The 22228-nt window shown below is 38.2% G+C and overlaps 1 protein-coding gene and 1 long non-coding RNA gene across 6 annotated transcripts; both read right to left on the bottom strand.

Annotated features, from left to right (window-relative positions):
• Positions 1 to 951: 951 nt before the first annotated feature.
• LOC134226939 (protein unc-45 homolog B) lies at positions 952 to 6375 on the bottom strand. Of its 5 annotated transcripts, none has more exons than XM_062708072.1 (4): positions 6169 to 6375; positions 4348 to 4553; positions 2920 to 4290; positions 952 to 2819 (listed from the first exon to the last, which is right to left on the bottom strand). In XM_062708072.1, exons 3-4 carry the CDS (start codon positions 4252 to 4254, stop codon positions 1302 to 1304), a joined length of 2853 nt encoding a protein of 950 aa, XP_062564056.1. In that variant the 5' UTR covers positions 4255 to 4290; positions 4348 to 4553; positions 6169 to 6375; the 3' UTR covers positions 952 to 1301. The 5 variants fall into 5 exon arrangements, with proteins under 5 accessions (XP_062564056.1, XP_062564055.1, XP_062564057.1 ...); XM_062708071.1 differs by having other exon boundaries at positions 2920 to 4265; XM_062708073.1 differs by having other exon boundaries at positions 2920 to 4265; positions 4348 to 4508.
• Positions 6376 to 15949: 9574 nt separating this feature from the next.
• Positions 15950 to 17085, bottom strand: LOC134226943 (uncharacterized). The gene is made up of 4 exons (XR_009983585.1): positions 16956 to 17085; positions 16820 to 16890; positions 16693 to 16757; positions 15950 to 16584 (listed from the first exon to the last, which is right to left on the bottom strand). It is a non-coding gene; the product is annotated as an uncharacterized LOC134226943 (long non-coding RNA).
• Positions 17086 to 22228: the final 5143 nt, after the last annotated feature.

Raw genomic sequence — 22228 nt, 5'->3', positions numbered from 1 at the left:
CCGTCCATCAATCAGAACGTGGTCGATTTGTTATTCTGACTGCAGTGGTGATCTCCAGGTGTACCGATACGGGAGGCTGTGTTGGAGGTAGGTGCTGCGAATGGCCATATTCTTGGAGGCGGCGAAATCAATTAGTCGTAGGCCGTTTTCGTTCGTCAGCCGGTGAGCGCTGAACTTTCCAATAGTCGGTCTAAACTCCTCCTCTTGGCCAACCTGAGCGTTCAAATCTCCTATGATGATTTTGACGTCGTGGCTTGGGCAGCTGTCGTACTCACGTTCGAGCTGCGCGTAGAATGCGTCCTTATCATCATCAGTGCTTCCGGAGTGTGGGCTATGGACGTTGATTATGCTGAAGTTGAAGAACCGCCCTTTGATCCTCAACCTGCACATTCTTTCATTGATCGGCCACCACCACCCCCACCACGCGGCCCGCCATCTCCATCTCCATCTCCGAATTTCTCTGTTGGTATCGTTATCGGAGGTCACCGGTGAGCTCAAGTACACGAATTGTTTAATCACCTCGATTTCGTCACCACCAATACAAACTCGTGGTGGGTGGCTTACGTTGTCCTCTCTTGATCCTCTTCCTATAATGTACTTCATCTTCCACGTGTCGATGACTAGTCCAATCAGTTTATCTTAGCTTTTCAGTCTGATGTACGATTCCTCCATCTTCTCGTTCACGACGGCTTTTTGCAGTTAAAGACCACCTGAGGGCACTGAATGTCCTCCGAACGATCAAGTCCAGTGGATAAGGATACCTACTCCATTATGCGTAGCTGTATACCGTTAATTAGGTATTGCGAGATTGTTTATTAAAATAAAATATTTGAATTAAAAAAATATTCAAAGACCTAATACCTATTCTTTTTAATTCGCAAAAGTAAATTTCATTCATTCATATTTTCATTCAAAATATTATTATTGGAATTGTTCGGAATTAAAGAAATATTATTTTTGATATACTTTATATTTAATTTATTATGAAATCACTAATCCTAGTTTTCATTATTTGACAAAGAAATTAAAGTAATCCTTCTATTTATAGATTTTCGTATGTTTATAGCATTTGCAAGATTGTTATAACATACGTGTGGTGATGGTGTAAGTACGCTTGTCTGGCATAAATTAAGGAATACTAAATACAATCACGCATTCAAATCTACTCCGCTAACAGGGTGTAAAATGTGTGAAAAACAACAAACTTTAATATAAATTGAAACAACAAAGAGTTATGCAATATGCTTTCCTTGTAATATATTTTCAGTACGTGGTAGATGCTTGCATAAAGTCACATCACCTTACTCGTCAATCTCTTCAATAGTCGCGTCTTGCTTGTGCTGTTCAAACACATCCGGCGCCAAGTCGGCATCCTTGTTCTCCTCAATAAGTTTATACTCTTCTGCTACTTTCAGGCACTTTTGGGCCATTTCGATGGCTTTGGCTCGCTGTTCATCATTTAGTTGCGTTACACCGTACAACATCCGTAGTAGGGGCGTATCGAAAATTTTCTCTGCCAGCGTTTTGTTCGATTTGATGATGTTATAAATGATGACGATGCCGCGATGCTGTACTTCTGGGCTTGGGTTGGCGACTAATGTACTGAAGGCTTCCTGCCAACATGTAGGGCTGAATGTCTTCTCGCAGCAGGAATCGCTGACTGCAGTAAGATACGCTAGCGCTCCTGCAGCGGCCATTGCAGTATCTTCATCCTCTTCCATTGTGAGCAAAACCAGGAATTTAATTCTGTCGTTTTCTTTTTCGTGCATTTTAATAATATCAGGAGATTGCACCATGTTGCAAATAACTTGGGTCGCGGCCCGCCTCAGCATCATGTGGTCCTCAGACATATATGTTTCAATTTTGCTGATACCTTGCTCTTTGATGATACGCTGCCGAGTTGATTCGTTCATTGATGCGAGATTGCAAAGTGCCATGAGCGCTTCGAAATTCTCCAGCGATGAACAGTCCGGATGCAACTGATTAAGTAATGGTCGAATTACTTCCAGGTTTCGTTGGCCGGGGAAAGCAGTTTCCGGGTTGATTGTGATTCCAATGCGGGATAGTGCTTGTGCAGCATGACGTTTACCATTGGCCGTTCCCTTCAAAGACAGTGGAAGCAAAACTTTCGCTCCTCCCTGCTGGACGACTTTGCCGCGAACCTCTTGCTCACTGCAGAGAGCATTGAAGACGCGGGCAATCATTTCCTTGCTGTTATCGCTTTCGGTTTTGCACAGAGCAACCAGACCGGAAGTTACACCTTCATTGGCTAGCACAATGATACGACCGCTGACAAAATCTGGATCGTCCAATTCGTGTTCTTCCGGAATGTGATGTTTCGCAAATTTGGCCAGTTTAACCAGTTCCGGGAGCAATTCCTGTTTTTCGTATGCGTTGACCAAATTGACCAACGTAGTCACTACACCATAGATTGCTGACTGGTCTCCAGTTTTGGCCAGTTCAATGAGCCCCTGAATGGCGGAACGATCCTCAACCAGTTTCTCTTTCACATCGGCATCCAGTGTGAGATAAGCCAATCCTTCGGCGGCAAATTTTCGAATGTCCTTATCTTTGCCGGGCTTAATGAGAAATTTACGGCAAGCCTCGGCTAGTTTCTTCGTCGAGCCGTCCGCGAATGGACGAATGGAAGCGTCCAATCCACCGGAACTCCCCAGCTTGCACAGACCTACCAGAGCGCGGACGCGAATTTCTTCGTTTTTGGAGGTGTATAATTTTTTGAGGATTTCTGCTCCAGTTTCGACTAAGCCCTTGGCTTTATCTTTCTTTGAGGCGGCGGCTATTATGCATTCACAAGCAACCTGCAGAACGATGAGAATAATTGTGTTAGTATAGACATTTATCAGATATACAGGAACTCAAGCAGAAATAACTATATATGTAACACTGTTGTCAACCTACCTTCTGCTCCAACACAATGTCCGACTGAGCCATAGCCAAAATCATTTGCATAATTCCATCCCTGGAGATTAAAGCATTTCCAGCATCTAACGGACCCAACAAAAGCGAAGTGATGGCCACCGTAACTCGAACCTTCGATTCATGATCTGGATCTAGTAGTTTATCCTTCACGAAGTCACTAATTTGCTCGTTGAATTTTTCTCTCGCTGCATCGTAGTACATATTCTCGTAGATCCGAGCCAAACAAACGGAGGCAATAGTTCGCGAAGATGGAGTAATGTTCATAGCACTCTCGTACTTGTATTCTTCCAATTCTGAACAAACCTCCATTAAACGAAAGAGTCCTTTCATCTCTACTAAACGTTCTGCCCAGTCAATAGTCTGGTAATGCACGTTTCGAATGATAAGCTCCATTATGGCATCACGTGCCAAACCAGTGATGATGCGTTCTGTAATTGAATATACCAAGCAGCTAAGAAGTGTATCAATCAGTTGCTTGTTGTCTTCAACTAGTTCTTTGTTTGGTTTGGAATCGTCCTTGTTCTCCAACCCGGAGAGAGAATTTAGAACCGTTTGCATGCAATGTTGCGACGCTATTACGCGATCTTCCAAGTTACTATCGAGGATTTGCAGAAACCAGGGAATACCCAATTCTTTGATTACGATTTTGGTTCGATCCGGACTCTTCGTGCACACTTCGTCGATTGCCCGAACCGCATTTATGATGATTTCATTATTCTTCTCAACTTTAAGCAGCTTACCGATTCGAGTTACCAGACCGTCCCTCAACATAACTTCAGCTCCGGCCGTTTCGCGAGCTAGCACGACAATATTATTCATGGCTTGTTCACGCTTTTCTTTAGGGGCAGCAATATCGAAAGCGATCTCGAACATCTTCGTGACCTTGTTGGATGTCTGTGCCCGATCACGAGCCCGTTCTTGCACAATTGCATGTAGTCTTTCTAAATGCGGTTTGATCATCTTGTTGTTCGGATCCTGAGTGTGGATGGTTCGAAGATCCTTGTACGCTTCCTCGAACCGCTGAAGAGCCTCATACGCCTGCGATCTACGGAACAATGCCTTCGGATCGTTTGGACAATCATCCAAGGATTTGGTGCAGTCTTCGATCGCACGTTCAAACTTTTCGAGCTTGAGATAAGCTGCGGCACGATTCTTGTAATAAACTGGCAAGTCTTTGTGCTTCTCACCGAACTCGATCGCCTTACTGTACCAAGTTATGGCCGTATCCCAGTACCCATTTTTGAACTCCTCATTGCCTCGTTCCTTGCAAACATTAGGGTCTTCACGAGGTTTTTGTGGATTCTCACTGACCATTTTGCTGCCAACTGAAATTACAATTTGGTATGCAAGCTTAGATATTACGTTGAATTCTTTTTTTTTTTGTTAAGAAACTGAAGTACTACTGACCTGCAAGCTACTCTGTTGAACAACTTTTATAACGATCCCACAGGCGACGATTCTTTCCAAATATATATATGGCTGTTTCGTCAGAAAATCGGAAAATTCTCGATAGTTCTGTTAGGTTCTAAAGAACAGCGCTGTCTACCTGAGAAATGTGCGACTGACTTCTTATGGGGTGCGAAGACGAAAGAGAGATGAAAACGTAAAAAGCACTGTCGGATGAAAATGCGTTATTTTTAGAATTAGAGATCCACCGTGAATGAACACCGTGAGAGTAGTTTAACATCGTAATGAGAAACATGTCTGAGGGAAAATGCCAAATGTTGAACGGGAGAAATCCTTGCCTATCGTATGAGCATTTCATAAAGGGGCAATATTTATTCGAATTATTATAATACCTAGTAAACTAAGAAAAATTAACTCAACGGTAATGCTGAACCGCACTATAAAATCTTCTATATTAGTATTGTCACTTATGAGATCTTTCACGATATACAGAAACAATTTAGGACAGGATGATCGTTAGCTTAATTCAATTTTAACATTTGATTAATTAACTTCTTAAAGAAACAGAAGAAAGAACGGCTTTGGCAGATTTTTCCTATTGGCAGTGGTTCAAAAGATTTATTTCTTAGACCAAACCTTTGAAACTTTGTACAATGCATGTTTACCATAATTGAGAAAAATGGTTAGGTATGAGATATCACTTGTCCCAGAGACGTTGTTTATAGATAGAGACCCGCAAACAGTGAAGCCGAAAGTGCCAAACGAACCGTCACACGCGGTACCAAACGAGCAAAGTAAACAAACATTACCAATCGGTACTAAATACAAGATAGGGTAAAATACCCAATAGTGGACACCCTAGTAGCGGAATTTTGCTCTTCCTGTCATAAGGCTAACAAATTTTCAACATATTAACTCTGCTTGATATCTAACAACAAGCTCTGCATTCCCTCTTCACGATACATGCATAAACCACCCAAATACACAACGTTCTTCGTTGAAATTAGCATTTTAAAGTCTAACTGAATTCGCCCTATAGTGGACCCTCTAGGAAATTGCTTCCCTATAGTCGACACTTCATTTGATTTTCATGTCCCGTTTCGGGACGTTCTTCTTCCCTATTATGGACCCCCCAAAATATTCCTATAATGGACACTCTCGTGTTTATTTTTTAAAGAATTGTAAAAAATCATCTAATTTGACTTTCCATAGCATTTCCAATGCATGTAATCAAATCATAGGACTGTAAGTTAGGTTCTCCCGATAGAATTTCATAGCAAAATGTTGACATTGTGCAGTAATAATGCAAAAATGGCTGGAGGGTCCACTATTGGTTGGGGGTCCACTATTGGACACTTTACCCTAGGTATTGTAATCAACATTAAAGAAATTTTGAAAAAGTTTGAATAGTTCAGTAAATGAAGATGTTTTTATAGTTTTCATTGCAAATTTATATATGATAGTTAATCATATTTATTGTTGAATATAAGGGAATGGTGCTAAAGAATGCAAAATATGTAGTTGGAGCAAACGAAATAACTGCTCACACTGAGAGTCACTTCAAGTTCTCACAAATTTTTATGTTGCCGATCGCACAGATTTTTTTTGTCTGCTGGCCGTGAAGCCAGAATTGCTTTTATTCTCTCCGCGTGTCTCTATATAATACCATCGTCTCTGACTTGTCCAACCATTAAATAGGCCTGCTGAAGTTGCTATTTACCATATGATTTTATGTGATGTTATTTTGGTTTAGTTAGAAATTAACAGATTCCATGATGAATCATGGAAAACATAAAACCGTAGGTAATTCAGTTAGCTTACCAATTCACCGTCTGCGCAAAAATATGACTAATTAACATTCATCGTCACTGACACGAGTATCCAGAAGTTCACCTGAGTTTAGTATTGCAAAGAAGTCGACCTATTTTCGGTTTTCTATCTACTAGTTGTAAACACATGCGGCGTTTTCCACAGAATTTTCCCAGATACTTCCACCCCCAATCTTTCAATCACAACAATAGACCAATGCAAGATCTTGACTTAACCTCAATTATTTGACAGTTCACAGAGCTTGTTTACAGGGTGTTAGAATTAAAATCGATTAGCTGAAAATAAAAATCCGTAATTTTCGTTCGAAATCTTTTTGATCCGAATATTTTAGTGATATGCTTTGATTCCTACTATAAATCCACCACAGCAGACAACAATATTCTTAATTGATCGCAAAACAGTTTTTCCGGAAGCTGCTCCAGAGACTAAGTCCCTGTAAACAAGCTCTGTGAATTGTCAACCTACGTCATCATGCACTGGTCAATGGAATGCATTGAAGAGCGAACTGTTTTGCCCATTTTGCCACACATCTTGGGGTCTTTCATACATTACGTAACGCTAAATTTGATGATTTTGAATCCCCGCCTTCCCCCTTGAAACCCTTTTGTATGGAAGGTCTATTTTTTGTATGGAACGTAACGCTCGGACTGACCCCCTCCCTCTTCCTATAGTGTTACGTAATTTATGAAAGACCCCTTGATGGTTTGACGTTTTCCCGTTTTCTACTTCCCTTTCAACGGCCTGTGGGCCAATACGTTAGGAGAAAAACCAAAAAAGAAAAAGTAGAATCACGAAAAAACATCCACAGCGAGATATGAGAAGCAATAATTGTTCTTCAAATAATTCTCGCTTAACTTTTCAAAAGGACCTAAGTAACATTTTTTTCATGAATTAATTTTAATAGCGCAATCAATACAACAACAAGAAAGCTATTGATTGCTGTATTCAAATCAATTCATGAAAAAATTTTACTTAGGACCTTTTGAAAAGTTAAGCGAGAATTTTAAAAATTGCAAGATTATACACTGGTGGAAATAAGTATAAAGACAAGCTCGGTTTCCATACAAAATGGCCACATTGGGAAGTCAATATCTCGATTCTTAGCGATTCGATTGGGCTGATTTTTTGCCAACAAGCCAAAAATGACTTGAATTTTTATTCAATGATAGTTACATTTCTGCATATATTCTATAACCAGAATTTCTGTTGGAAATAATTATAAAGACAGTTCCGTTGTATGGAGCTCCACCATATAAAAAAGTGGTGTCTTTATAATTATTTCCAGATTTTGAGGTCAACAAAGATGTAGGGTAAAGTGTCCAATAGTGGACCCCCAACCAATAGTGGACCCTCCAGCCATTTTTGCATTATTACTGCACAATGTCAACATTTTGCTATGAAATTCTATCGGGAGAACCTAACTTACAGTCCTATGATTTGATTACATGCATTGGAAATGCAATGGAAAGTCAAATTAGATGATTTTTTACAATTCTATAAAAAATAAACACGAGAGTGTCCATTATAGGAATATTTTGGGGGGTCCATAATAGGGAAGAAGAACGTCCCGAAACGGGACATGAAAATCAAATGAAGTGTCGACTATAGGGAAGCAATTTCCTATTATGGACCCCCAGAGGGTCTACTATAGGGCGAATTCAGTTAGACTTTAAAATGCTAATTTCAACGAAGAACGTCGTGTATTTGGGTGGTTTATGCATGTATCATGAAGAGGGGATGCAGAGCTTGTTGTTAGATATCAAGCAGAGTTAATATGTTGAAAATTTGTTAGCCTTATGACAGGAAGAGCAAAATTCCGCTACTAGGGGGTCCACTATTGGGTATTTTACCCTATACCATTTACTCAAAGATCGAAAGTTCAAGTTAAAAACAGGTGCCTAGTAAAATTTCAGCCAAATCGAATCGCTACGAATCGAGATATCGATCCTCAATCATGATGAAAATGTATGAAAATCATGCTTGTCTTTATACTTATTTCCGGCGGTATATGTAGGGTAACGGTACCAATAGTGGAAGTATTAGTAGATCCACAAAAGTAAATATTTTTTCTTAAATTAATAATTATGGGAAATTTACAGCTTTAATATCTTAGTCAATAGATAAACTAATAAATATGCTAGCAAAAATGAGATAGATGTCATTAAACATCAACAATTACCAAATATTGCTTGCACCACTATGGGTACACTGTTCCTTTAGTGGCGGTAAAAATTAATTTTGGTTCCCATAGTGGTGTTATCCATTGGTTTCTTATGAGACTCGCCACTATTGGTACAGTTGCACCACTATAGGTGCAAGGGAGTCAATTGTATTAAGGAAAGGAAAGGAAAATCATTGTTTTCAATAGTTTTTCAAGTGAATTCATAAGATAAGTTGCATTTAACAGGATATTTGAAGCACGACGCATCAACTGAAACCATCATAAAGTATATGATAAATCTCATTAACCCCACTACCTCCACTAATGGTGCTACCTCCACTAAGGGTACGGTTAGGGTAAAATGCCCAATAGTGGACCCCCTAGTAGCGAAATTTTACTCTTCCTGGCATAAGGAGTGGAAATTTTCAAAATATTAATTTTGCGTTATATCTTTATCAAGCTCTGCATCTCCTCTTCACGATACATGCATAAAACACTCAAATACTCGATTTATTCGTTGATATTAACTTTTTGAAGTCTGACTGAATTCGCCCTATAGTAGACCCCCTGGGGGTCCATAAAAGGAAATTGCTTCCCTATAGTCGACACTTCATTTGATTTTTATGTTCCGTTTCGGGTGCTATAACATGACAATGGACCTTTTCATCCACTCTGATTGGTAGCTCAAGCGTCTCGCCCTCTGCTTCAGACCCATAAGGGGTTTGAAACAGTTCAGTATCAAGGAAATAAATTTGTGAAAGAATAGAATCTACTCTAGGAGAGTGTGGAGCGGTTTGTCCGCTTCCGGCTCTAGGAGGAGAGTTGTTTTGACGTAGGACTTACGTCTCTCTTTACTATATCGGGTGTCATTTCAAAATATTCAAATCGACCGCGTTACGCTGTGTTGAAAGATTTTAAACGTTAATAGCGTTCGTCTCAGTGGACTAATTTCTGCGGTATGCCTCTCAATCGACAGATTTCAAGTATGCCTTCCATGTCCATGCTTGATAAGACCCGAAAAACTTGTTTCAATAGGCATGAAACTGTTTTCAATGAAAAACATTGAGAGCAAGGGAACCTATAAATATGGGTAGTGCATAATTCTTGCATCATTCCATTACCACGTTCTCATTGGTGCAGACACCAGCGAATGAGCAGCCGCTGGGTCTGCCGAGAAGCCATAAAATAGCGCAACGAGATTTTTTCCTTTCATTCTGACCGGGACTAGAGATGTCGTAAAATCCCGATTAATCGATTAGTTACTAATCGATTACTCTTGATTCTTGTCGATTAGTGAATCGATTAATCATTGTATAGTAATCGATTCAAAATTAATCGATTATCACAACGATGAATCGATGAATCGAAATAATCAATTAATTTTCGACATCCTTATGATGTCGTAAAATTCTGATTAATCGATTAGTAACTAATCGATTACTCACGTTTCCTCTCGATTATTGAATCGATTAATCGTTGGGTAATAATCGATTCAAAATTAATCGATTATCACAACGATGAATCGATTAATCGAAGTAATCGATTAATTTGCGACATCTCTAACCGGGACAAGCGAAGCAACCGCATCATCGATTGAACAGCACTCACACCTTTTAGCAGGGAATGAAGTCTGCACCGACCGCTTTTTCGGCTCGACACCATCGAAGCGACCATCATCAGCCGAAACCTAGCCAGTACCTCAGCAGTCCACCCTACAGACCCGACAAAGCAGCAATGCTGAGCAGATACCGGCAACAGCAGCAGAGTCGAGCCGAGACCGGCCGGCATCGGTGCTGAGCCGAGACAGGCTGAAGAAAAGCCACATGATGCAGCATGTATGTCCAAAAAACAAACGGTTCTTCAAAGAGCCAATAATATAGATCAACAATATCAATGCTTTCAATACCCTTCGGGATAGAAATTGTACTTGGGTGCCAAATCCAATATTCTAGAGATAAAATTTTATGCGTGATTTTCATAAATAGCGTCAAAACTAACAGTGGATAATTTTTCTGATTTAACCGCGAAGTGGACGAAGGACTTCGCTTGACCATGTCTTTAAAGATTCATAAGATGTTCAAATCTCTCACATAATCTTATTTGGATAAAAAACACCGATAACAGCTCAAACATTAATAAACTATCAATCGATTTTTCATCAAATGTTGGATTTTTTGACATTGATAAAAAAATATGTAGATAAACATTGTTTGATACTGACCGCACACAAAGCGAACGTGACTGAATGTTCGTCCCATGTTACCAATTCTAAATCTTATCACCCGAAATCTCATGTCCGGGTGTTTCCTTCCTTCTACTACTAACAATGTTGTTTCAGAAAAGAACACGTACTTCCCACCTGCACTGCAATTCTAAGTTCGCTTTCCCGGTTTATTGGCATGTCCCGTTAGGAAATAGACGCCAGCAGCGAGCAACAAGCGTTAAAAAGAAGAAGCCCTTCTCGAACGCGTTGATGATGGTCGGTTGGCTGACAAAGAAGCTGATTGGCCCACCAATTGGGAAGCAGAGAAGATTCAAAATAAGGTATAAAAGAAAAGTGCATTCGCTCGCAGAGCATTCAGTCTTTTTTATACCATCACTAGAAATTCGCGGTTATTTGAAAAGATCGTTTTCTTACTTTTTGCACTTAGCCGAAGCAAACAGCCTTTTTCAAGGCTCTAAGAGTTAAAAATAATGTTCTTCTTCAGTCGCTATCGCACGGATTAGAAGGCTCTTCAGTGGAAGGGCTGAGATCCAGTCTACATCCCCTGCTGAGCCAACCTGTGGCTTATTTCAGGCAGTCCTTCAGTGGGAAGGTTGCCACTGTCGAGGCTAATATTTCGTGACCGGACAGATACTTCCTGAATTTTTTTTTGATGATTCTTGTTCGAGGTAGATTTGATTTCTGTGTCGGTTTGATGAGAAGATGTTGCCCAAGGAATGGTATGCAACGCCGATTATTTATCCAAAATAGTTGATGTGAGAAATTTGGACATATTATGTATCTTAAAGGCATGGTCAAGTCAAGTCCTACGTCCACTTAGCGGTTATGTCACAGACATTACCCACTGTTCGTTTTTAGAGATAGAAACTTGTGTAGAAACGGTTGTGTTTATATACATATCAGATGTTCAGACAGTTTGCGATCATTACGATAGAGTTCATTATAGTTTAGAAACTTTTGAGATTATTTATATGCTTGAGATGATTTATACGGTTGAAATCCGTTGAAAATTAATACCAGGCTCAATGTGAGTGCACTGGAATTTTTGCTAAGATGCACCAATCAAACTGCAAGAGTAGCAGCCAATAACAGCTACCGCAGATACGAAACCGACGACAATCCTCACAGTCCCCAAAACGGCAACAGTTGGGCATTGCGGCCACAGTTTCGATAGAAGTAAAGGAAGATGAGAAGTAAAAAATCACGGAAACATCGATGTCTTATTGGATATACTTGTTACGCCCTGTTCAAACCTGGAGCTATTGAAGCACTTAACTGGTGAGCACGTTCCAATTCTTCTTCTTCTTCTTCTTATTGGCATTACATCCCCACACTGGGACAGAGCCGCCTCGCAGTTTAGTGTTCATTAAGCACTTCCACAGTTATTAACTGCGAGGTTTCTAACCCGAGCAGCACAAGTCAGGCAAATCTGGTTGCAGCAACTTGATTGCGACTGAATCTGGTCACATATGAGTTGCAGTAACCTATATGGAATATGTGTGCTGCTAGGGAAGCCAGGTTACCATTTTTGCATTCGGGGCCATCCAGAAACCACGTGGTCATATTTTTGAAGATTTTCAACCCCCCCTCCCCCCATGTGGCTTATCGTGGTCATTTGGCAGACCCCCCCCTCCCCCCCTATGACCACGTGGTTTTTTTCAAGTACAAAAATAAAAAAAAACCTTATATAACTAAAACATATGGTTAATCCGATCAATTTTTAAGATGGACAAATTAAATTGATTCAAAATTAAACTAAATCCAGTATGGAAATTATAAATTTTCATGAAGTCGAAAATTTTGATTATGTTATCATGTTGTAATGTGTATCAGGTATTAGGATATCTAGAACTCGCACATCTTCAATGCATCAGGAGGATACAAAAAATGTGGACTCGCGAATATCTCATAAAAATTTCCAGAAAAATTTATAATGGTTTAGAAATTTTCCAAAATATCCCTATATTTATTTTTTTTATTTTATTTTTTTTTTTTTTTGAATAACAATAAAGTTCATTACTGAATATCCCTATAGATTCCTTAGAGTATTTAGGACCTTCCATAGCTCTGGAGCTACTGGAAATTCTTAAGATATTAAACTTAGCGAAACATCTGAACTAGGAGTTTGAAACGGTTCAAGATCGGTTGGATTCGATTCTGGTTCCCTTCGACTGACTTCACTTCAGCGCCAAGCAGACGATTAAATCGTTTGCTTGTGAAGCAGCAATATTTGTATGCCCGGCGAGACTCAGGGCGAGTCCATCAAACACGCGGAAATGATCAAAAACGAGTCCGACCTATCCGTCCACAATTTTCCACCCAAACGGCAAGGCACACGAAAATCCCCTTTGAAATTCCCAAAAAAAAAACTCTAATTAAATCCCACTCAATCAAAATACTTTCTTCATAAAAAAGCGATCTAGCAAACGTTCAAATTTCAAACTATATTGTCGTTGTTTCCAAACCTCTAACTCCTAGGATTCCAATTGGAATTTCTGCGCACGGCCGTGCTTCTAGTCCCTTTCGCTTTCTACTGTTTACATTAAGTTTAGATCTGACCTTGAATCTTGCTCGCTCAGCTCGAGCTCAGGCGGGGTCCAACGATGGATGCGATGAAGTGGTGGAGCAGTTTCGACTGAGTACGCCGCCGGTGCGACGATAGCTTGCTGATGGGTACGCCGCCGGTGTGACGACAGATGATGGTGTGGGTCAGAGATGCCAGATTTGAAGACATGTCTTCAATTTGAAGACATTTGAATCTCTGTGAAGACATTTATTCCGTGAAGACATTTTGAAGACTTTTCAAAATATTTGAAGACTTATTTACTTATTTGAAGATGCTTGAAGACAATCAATAAGCCAGCGAGAGAAAATATAATTTTATTTCTTAGTTATAAATTCTGCGACTTCTATGTATGGTCGGGGTTCAGCCAAATCACACCAAGCGCCAATGAAATATTTGCAATTTTTTGCCAAGGTTTTCATGTTATAGATTCACTTGGTCGAAAATCGCATCGGACATCGTTCAACGCCATAGCTGAGGATCCCTTACAATAAATGTACGCATGACTTAACATGAAATACTTTCCGTTTGTCTTTTGCGAACAAAATATCACAAGTTACAATGATATGGAAATGCTAATACAGTATCCCCCCGCTTATCCGGACCTCGCTAGTCCGACGACTCGATAGTCCGGATCTCGCTAATTCGGAATTTTCCGGATTAAAAAGTATCAACACCCATTTGAACACATTATGCTGTCAGTTTTCAAATTTGTGCTGTGATTTTGTTTTGGTTCATTTGTATGGATTTGACAGTCGGATTAACGAGAGAAACCCCGATAGTCCGATCTTCCAAACTTAGACGTACTTTCGCCTCTAATTCTATCATGAACATTGGAACGCAATTGCCTTTTTATTTTACGGCAAAAATATATTGAACTCTTCTATGACTTGATTTAATCTATTCAATCGTTGAGCTAGAACCTGATCTTTTTCTTAATTCCTTACGAGTTCATTTGATCTTTCCGGTATGTCCATGTAGCTTTCGTCTAAATATTCGACGGAAAACTCTTTGAATTTTCTGTGAATTTTTAAAAGAATTTCCGATAAAAAATATGAGGAATTTCTTGTCTATATTCAAGAGAATTAAAATTGTAAATTCAGTACAAAATTTATATTTAATAATTTGCGTAAAAAAAACATAAAGAAAATCCTACAAAATTTAAACGGAAAATCTATCTTGATTTCCACAATTCCCACAATAAATCCCTTTTAATTTCCACAAGAAAATTGTTTCAATTAATTTTTATTAAAAATTCTTACGAATGTCAATAATAAATTGAAATTATGCTGGTGTTAAATGGGTATTTCTCATTATTTTCAAGGTAAATTTCTACAGGAAAATCTACCTAAAAGAAATTCAGAGGAAACTTGCTACACACTTTTGTTAAATTTTTCCTTGAATTCCTTTGATTATTCTTCTAGAAATATTTTTGGACATTCTTCCAGTATTTACTCTGCGAATTGGGTCCTAAAGCCCTACCTCGTTTATGGTTGCAAACGATAGTGCATCGGTCAAGAATACTTGTACCGTTGTTATAAAAATTCTGGTAAAATTCTAAATCAGTAAAAATAATATTTTTGTGTTTAAGACATTTTAAGGCAAACCATCAGCCCAAGACGTCAGCCCCATATATTAACTGTCAAAGGTTGAGCCGAGTGTCCTGCGGTGTTTTGCTAATGCGTTTGAATCCGTACGTCGAACAAGACCAAAAATGTCGAGGAAACATTTTTCATCTATTTTTCAATTTCAAATTAAACAATGTTCTTTTCAATTTTTGAGTCAAAAGAAAAACTGACACGTTTAGAATGATTACCTTCATCGTTCCCTTAAAGAAAATCTAATATCGATTCTTCATTTTAGGACCCAATTCCTCTATGAATTTCTTTAAAAAATCGTCCTGGTATTCTTTCTGTAATCCCTCCACGAAATTGTCCGGAAGTTTCAGGGATTTTTCCGAAAAATCCTCCAGGACTTCATTTGGAAGAAGTTCCAGAAGTTTCTCCAGAACTCTTTCAGGAGTTCCTTCACGAATTCCTCCAGTGGTTCTTCCAGGTTTTTTTCCGAAAGTTTTCCCGGGATTGCGGCGGAAGCTCCACAAGGGATCACTCCGGAAGTTCTTCCTCTGGAAGATCTTTTAAGATGTATTTCCTCCAGGATTGCTTTCGGAAATTTCTGCAGCAATACATCAGGAAGCTCCTCCAAGAATGCATCCAGAACTACCTCCAAGAATTTCTCCAGAAGTTTCTTTAGGAATTCCACCGGAATTTGCTTCAGTAATTCCTCAGGAATATTCTTCAAAAATCCATCAGATAAATCCTTCAGGTATTCCTCCAGAAAAAAACATCCGGAATTCATCCTGAAGTTTCTACAGGAATTCCTTCTTAAGTTCCTCCAAGAATTCCTCCGGAACTTCCTTCTGAACTTTTTCCGGATGTTTCTTCAGTAAATCCTTTGGATGTTCCAACAGGAATTCCTCGGGAAATTTCTTCAGGAGACTTCCAGAAGTAATTAGAAGCTCCATCCAAAAGAAGTTATAAGAAGCTCCATCAGGAACTTATCCGGAAGTTGATCTAGAAATTTTACCGGAATTGTTTCTTCAAGTATTTCACAGTAAATTTTGAATTCCAACAGGGTATTCTTTAAAAAGAAATTTGAAAGAATTTCCCGTGAAAATACTATTAAAAATCCGCCTCAGTACAAAATCCAGGGGAAACTCGTCATAAAAAATTAAATAATTTTAAAGAATGTTCTCTTGAAATCTAACAATTTGTATGTTAAAAAAAATTATTATTCACATCAGTAAAACAAGGAGATTATTGAATTTACAAATCTATTGGATTTTGAAATTTCTCGCTAATAATCGTTATTTTAATTTTGAAGACATTTGAAGACATTTTTGAACGACTGTGAAGACATATGAAAATATCCTCTGGCATCCCTGGTGTGGGTAGCGAGTTCGCCGCCGGTGCGACGAAGGCGATTAAGCTGTGTGCGTGTGCGAACGAATCGTGCCGCCGGAGCGTCGATGGCTGTCCGTGTAGTAGTGGATACGATGTCGCGCTGTAGGGTGTGTGCTTCGCACGATGGCCAACGTGGCGGTGCTCGTCGACTGGAGATCATCCAGCGATGCTGTGGGTGGTTCGCTTGGTGGGGTAGTGTGCGCCGACACTGCCTCGTGCAAATCGTTTAGACGTCGATCTGCCAGCTGTCTCGAGGCCAACGAGAAAGGAGAATGCGTCCGGTTGTTGGCTACCGAAAAGCGATTCTCGGGAGATGTGGTGTTCTCCCTGGCCCGTAGGTGCGATGATGAACCACTGGCCCGACGATGAGGCTTAAAACCTACAAACCGCCAAGGCTTCTGTATTCACCCAGAGGATCCGGAATGGTCGAATCCTCCTACACCTACCTCCGGTTCTAGAACCCGGCAGGAACACCTTCGCGTGAAGGATAAAATTCCTTCACGATAAAAAGAAACAATCGCACGTATAATTAGCACCAAATCACACACATTTAACAGCACAAAATTCTCCCTCCAGATCAATAATTAGGTTCTCCCGAGCTTACCTGAGCCTCGAGCAGCAGATTCGTAATTTAGCTGATTTGTCTCCAGCTATTATCTTTTCTAAGATCTAAAAACGACATACAATCTTAATTAAAACTACACCATCATCATGGCGGACTCACAACTCACTTGGGAAATCTTCGTTTCCACGCACTGGGGCCTACTAATCTCCACGGTTTTAAACAATTTCCGAATAATTACTAAAATAATTGGAACAATATTAAATTTGATTTACGGCAAATTGTTTTATCTACGCCTGACTCACATAACTTTTTCAACCAGCTTATAGTCACTTTAAAACTCTCTACAATTTCCACAAACTTTGGGGACCACGTCCGCTTTGAGTCACTGATCGAATCGGAAAGACTTTTGATTGGAATTTTTACTTCTTTGTTAGAATATGTTCTTTTATAATAATCTGGGTGCTGCGGATAGAGCCGCTTTTCTGCTCTCAAGCGAGTAGCGGGATATTTTGAAATCAATCCTATAAGCAGAATTATTTTGCAGTTCTCTGGCTGTCAAACATTTCCCGCTCTTCGAATTTCTCTTTCCATGCTGCATGAAGGCGAACGAACGCGCGAGACTCTACATGACTTTACGATGGTTTACATAAATTCCTGCTCCAATCAGCTGCTGAATCTCGTGAAATCTCCTAACGGGTGCTTTTTTGTTGCATTCCTACTAATTATCCACTCGAAATATAGTGTGAATATATTTGTTACAAAGAATGCAAAACTCAAACTAAATTTAATTTTATTTTTTCCCCAAATAATAACAATACTTCTCAATATAAGATCTAAAACGAACATAACCACAATCTTCAATGTTTGGCTCCGACACAATAGAAAGTTTTGGCTTCAGTTTGACAACCAAATCGATTCTATCCGCACCACCCAGATAATAATGAAACAATTGCCGTTAAAATTGAACTCATGAGTCAAACAAATAATTTAATATCGTGAGTGGGCATAAAAATTGTATCGGGATAAGGTAGTAGAATAAGTTGGCTATTCACCACTAGGAGGCGCGAATGTTATGAAAAAGGCTGAATATGGCTGCGATCTGTAGCTTCTGATTTAAATCAATCTTAATCATGACGAAAAGGTTGATCAATCGAACTGAAACAGAATATATTTTGTCTAATCTTGTAACATAGTTACAAGTTCAACAACGAAAAGTTTATCAGAGAATCACAAAATTAATATGTAATCTTAGAGATGCAAATAAAACCTCCTACTGTTGTTTCTTTTGAGTAGCATTGCTGTAGAAATTTCAGTATTGTTTTCAGCATCATCAATATTAGAAATGAATAATTATAAAATATTTTTTTTTAATTGTTCATTGCTAATATTGATTTATTCATGAAAATTTTGTATTTTTTCGTTGAACATTTTAATTTTTTATGGAAAATTCTTATTTCATAGTTGCAATTTTTGCTTTTTCAAGTGCTAATTTATTATTGTTGTGTGTATTATTGTTCTTTATTGGCAATTTCCTATTTTATTATGGAAATTTCTATTTTTTGTCTACTAAAGAGATTTTCAATCCAGAGCTGGCTCATCTCTCAAAATTTCTAATTCTTCATTGAAATTTTATTTTGATATCGACTCGTGGAAGCCAATGATGCCATACTAAAAATATTTTCTCGGTCATTCTGATGGTTTCTTTGAATAATTTTCCAAGGAACTTCTATTCCACATCTCGAATATGCTTCAGTCAATGGTCCTTTCATTAGCGACTTATAGAGGAATGGATGTATTATAGACCAATTATTATTTTGGAGTTCGGATCATTCGATTTATTCAATTAACCAACTTATGAATGATGTATGATATAATATCCCAGTAGGTCCATTGGGTTGATATGACTTCAATTATTATTTATACAAGCTACTACAGACTTTTAGGTTATATAAAACGTCCTGAAAGTCGTAATGTTTGAACTACTTGATTATTCAAGTCCGTGAACCCAGTTCTTCTAAGGCCCTACAAAAACAGTTTGCGAACAAACCTCATAGTCATTGTGCAACTTACTGTTGACTCAAGATAATTTTGGGTACCTTGTCTCTTGGATCTCATGTTGATGGAAATTAGGATCATATGCTTATTTCATCGGATTGGATATATTCCGATGATGAGAACATTGCAAATGTCTTGATTGATCTGGTAGATTCGTGGGCTGAACTTGAGAGCATTTTGAAGTACCTTGAGCATCTCGTATTCCTGAATATTTATCACTGGCTTAACGTTCAGGATGACCCATCTTATCTGACCACCCATCTGTTTAGAATGATTCATACATTTAAACTTTATTTACACGCTCTTAGAATCGAAATCTTCCCAAGGTTTCGGATATCTGAGTTTTCATGGTTTTGGTTTTTCATTTGTTTTGGAATTCAATTTCAATCGTTATTATAACACTTTTTTTTAACCTACATTGTTTTAGGAATTAGAGTGTTTTTTTTTTCTGGAACACTGCCACTTTTTTCATATCGCAGGAATCTCCTTAGTTTTAAGACCCTTTTATGAATTTAAAAGCATTTTATTTAGAATTTCATGTTGATTTTTTAAATGCAAGCTTCTCTATGTCATAACCTTTTTCATGCGCACTACTAGAATTTTGTGCATTTAGAACATTTAGGTGCATTATTATTTTTTTCGATCAATTATGATAATTATTCAATATCATAAAAACTAGGCTTCTTAACCCTAAATTATTGTCTACATTTATTGCTTGGATTAATTTTAAATTCCAAGATCTTCTTAATTTTCAAGAATAATTATTCTGGAGTTGCAAGCGAAACCCTTCGGAATATTGATAAGAAATTTTTCGGAGTCTCCCCGGAAAATCTTTAGAATTTCAACCAAGGATGTTAACGATCATTCAGTAATTTGCGTTCGATCATTTAGTAGTTTGTCAATAACACATTCCAGAAGCTGAATTTCAAAATATGTTGTATGGTGGACTTCTAGTGCGAAGGTTTTTCTACAACTTTGCCTAATGGTTCGTTATTAGAATTCAAATAATAACGGAGTTAGAGCGCTAGTTGCAGTAACTTAAACTAAATGATTGGAATTTTGTTATCATTTAGTCTAAGTTACTGAAACTATAGCTATAACTCCGTTACTAGTGGAATTCAAACAACGAACCATTAGGCAGAGTTGTAGAAAAACCTTCGCACTAGAAGTCCACCATACAACATATTTTGAAATTCAGCATCTGGAATGTGTTATTGACAAACTACTAAATGATCGAACGCAAATTACTGAATGATCGTTAACATCCTTGATTTCAACGACATTTTTTCCGAAACTCTGTGGAAGAGTTCCGAAAAATGTTCGGTAGAAAGTTTGAAGAATTAGAAGAATCCGTAGAAGGATCCGAAATGCATATTTACGATGAAAATTCCAATAAACATCAAATTCCGAAGAATTTCAAGTATAAAATAGAAAAAAAAATCCAGCTTACTTTTTTACAGAATCTCTAAAGATTTTTTTCAAAATCCTGGGCAACTTTAATTAATCTTCAAAGGAATTTTTCTAAATTTCCATAGGATTTTTTTTTCGTTTTCCAAAAGAAATTCTTAGAAATTTTCAGCGTTTTTTTTTTAATTTTCAAAAGAAATTATTCGGAATATGCCAAAATATTTCCGATGGAAATTCCTAAGATTTTCCAGTTGAAAATCGAAAAAAGTTCATCTGAATCACAAATAATGAATTTCCCGAGGAAATTCCGATGTGGAAATAACGAAGAAATTGTACTTTTGTAGTACTTGTAAAGGTGGTACTTTTAAAGCATTTCCAGTAGGAATTCCTTAAAAAATTAAATCAAAATTTTGAAGATTTTCTGATGTGAAAATTCCTTAAACTTTCTAAATCATTTCCTGTGCATTTTTGCATGGTAAAGATTTGAAGCAATGTTTAGCTGAACCTACAAAGAAATCAAAATAACATTCCGAAGAAGAATGAATTTTCGATGAAATTTTGAAATGATTTCGGGTTCAAATTCAAAAAACACGAACCTTGAGAATTCTAAAGATTTATTCTTTGAAAATCCAAAGAATTTTTTGAAGATAATCCATAGACTCTTCCGTGGAAATTCTAAATAATGCCTTGAATAAAAACAATACGAAAATTTAAAAAAATGTGATAGAACTCACAAAGAGCGTTAAAAAGTATTCCGAAAATTTTTCATTTCAAAATTCCAAAATTGAAAAAAAAATCAACGGAATATGTATCAAAGTGTTTCATGTGGCATTGGCTCCATATTCCAACTGGAAGTTGGTCTGCTTTTCAACTTAGTATATTCTTTTAGCATTTTCTCAGTTATAAATTGAAAGCTTTTATATGCCAGCAATTGCACGATTATATATCTTGTGTAGCAAGTACGATGGATACACTATACCTAGAGTGTCGAGAATGTTTCCCACCCGAAAACATCCTAGACAGGAACGAGAATCGAACTGGCTAACTGGAGACTGAACATTTTGAAGTACACTCCCTAAAATGTTCGAAAAACTTCTTTTGTAAATGAAGAAGAATTTCGGAAGATTCCCACGGGACTGTTTTTAATTTTCAGACAGAATTCACATGGAATTTTTTTCGGAGTTTTAAGGAAAATTTTTCGGAATTAACACTGGAGATGTTTTGTTTTTTTTATTATTGTAAAAACATGAACATTTTTCAAAATTGTAGCTGCAGTCCGCTGATGAAAAAGTGTCGGCGGCGTGATGCCAAAAACCATCTGCGGAATTTTTTAAAATATTTTTCCATTTTTCCTATCCAAATTATGTTGTGGAAATTGAGACTGAATCGCAACATGTTTTTTCGTTTATTTATGTATGGATATAGGATCTTAGGCTAAGATGATCAAATAATGCAGATATGCATCAGCGTTGCGACCGACGCTGCGTTATCGATTTTTCTCAATGCACACCTACGTCTTTTTAACGCTGAGTTGAAAAGACGCTACGTAGGCATTGGCCCTTAGATGCGCTTTGCGTTTAATGATTTAATCATTCAATTTTAATGATTTGTATTTTTTACACCGCTATTGTTATTCACCAAAAGTTTGTCGTGTAAAAAAAACCACGTGGTTCGAGAGCAACACCCCCCTCCCCCCATGTGGCTTATCGTGGTCATTTTCCAAACGCCCCCCTCCCCCCCTATATGACCACGTGGTTTCTGGACGGCCCCTTCGTATATCATGAGGCTAGCACGATGATACTTTTATGCCCAGGGAAGTCGAGACAATTTCCAATCCGAAAATTGCCTAGACCGGCACCGGGAATCGAACCCAGCCACCCTCAGCATGGTCTTGCTTTGTAGCCGCGCGTCTTACCACACGGCTAAGGAGGGCACGTTCCAATTATTTACTTTAATTCCTTCAATCGCTATATAAAATCAAAAATTCCTGAAATTGACCACTAAATACGCACAGGGCATCGTTTGCTTCTATTGCCGCGGATATTGTGGGAGTCCCAGGTATCCGGTTCAAGCTTTAGCTAGCAACGGTGGTGTAGTATATAAGATCAGGTCT

Source organism: Armigeres subalbatus, chromosome 3 (genome assembly GCF_024139115.2).
Source record: "Armigeres subalbatus isolate Guangzhou_Male chromosome 3, GZ_Asu_2, whole genome shotgun sequence".
Taxonomy (NCBI): Eukaryota; Metazoa; Arthropoda; class Insecta; order Diptera; family Culicidae; genus Armigeres; species Armigeres subalbatus.
The sequence above is the reverse complement of the archived record's forward strand: the minus strand, read 5'-3'. Positions and strand labels throughout refer to the sequence as shown.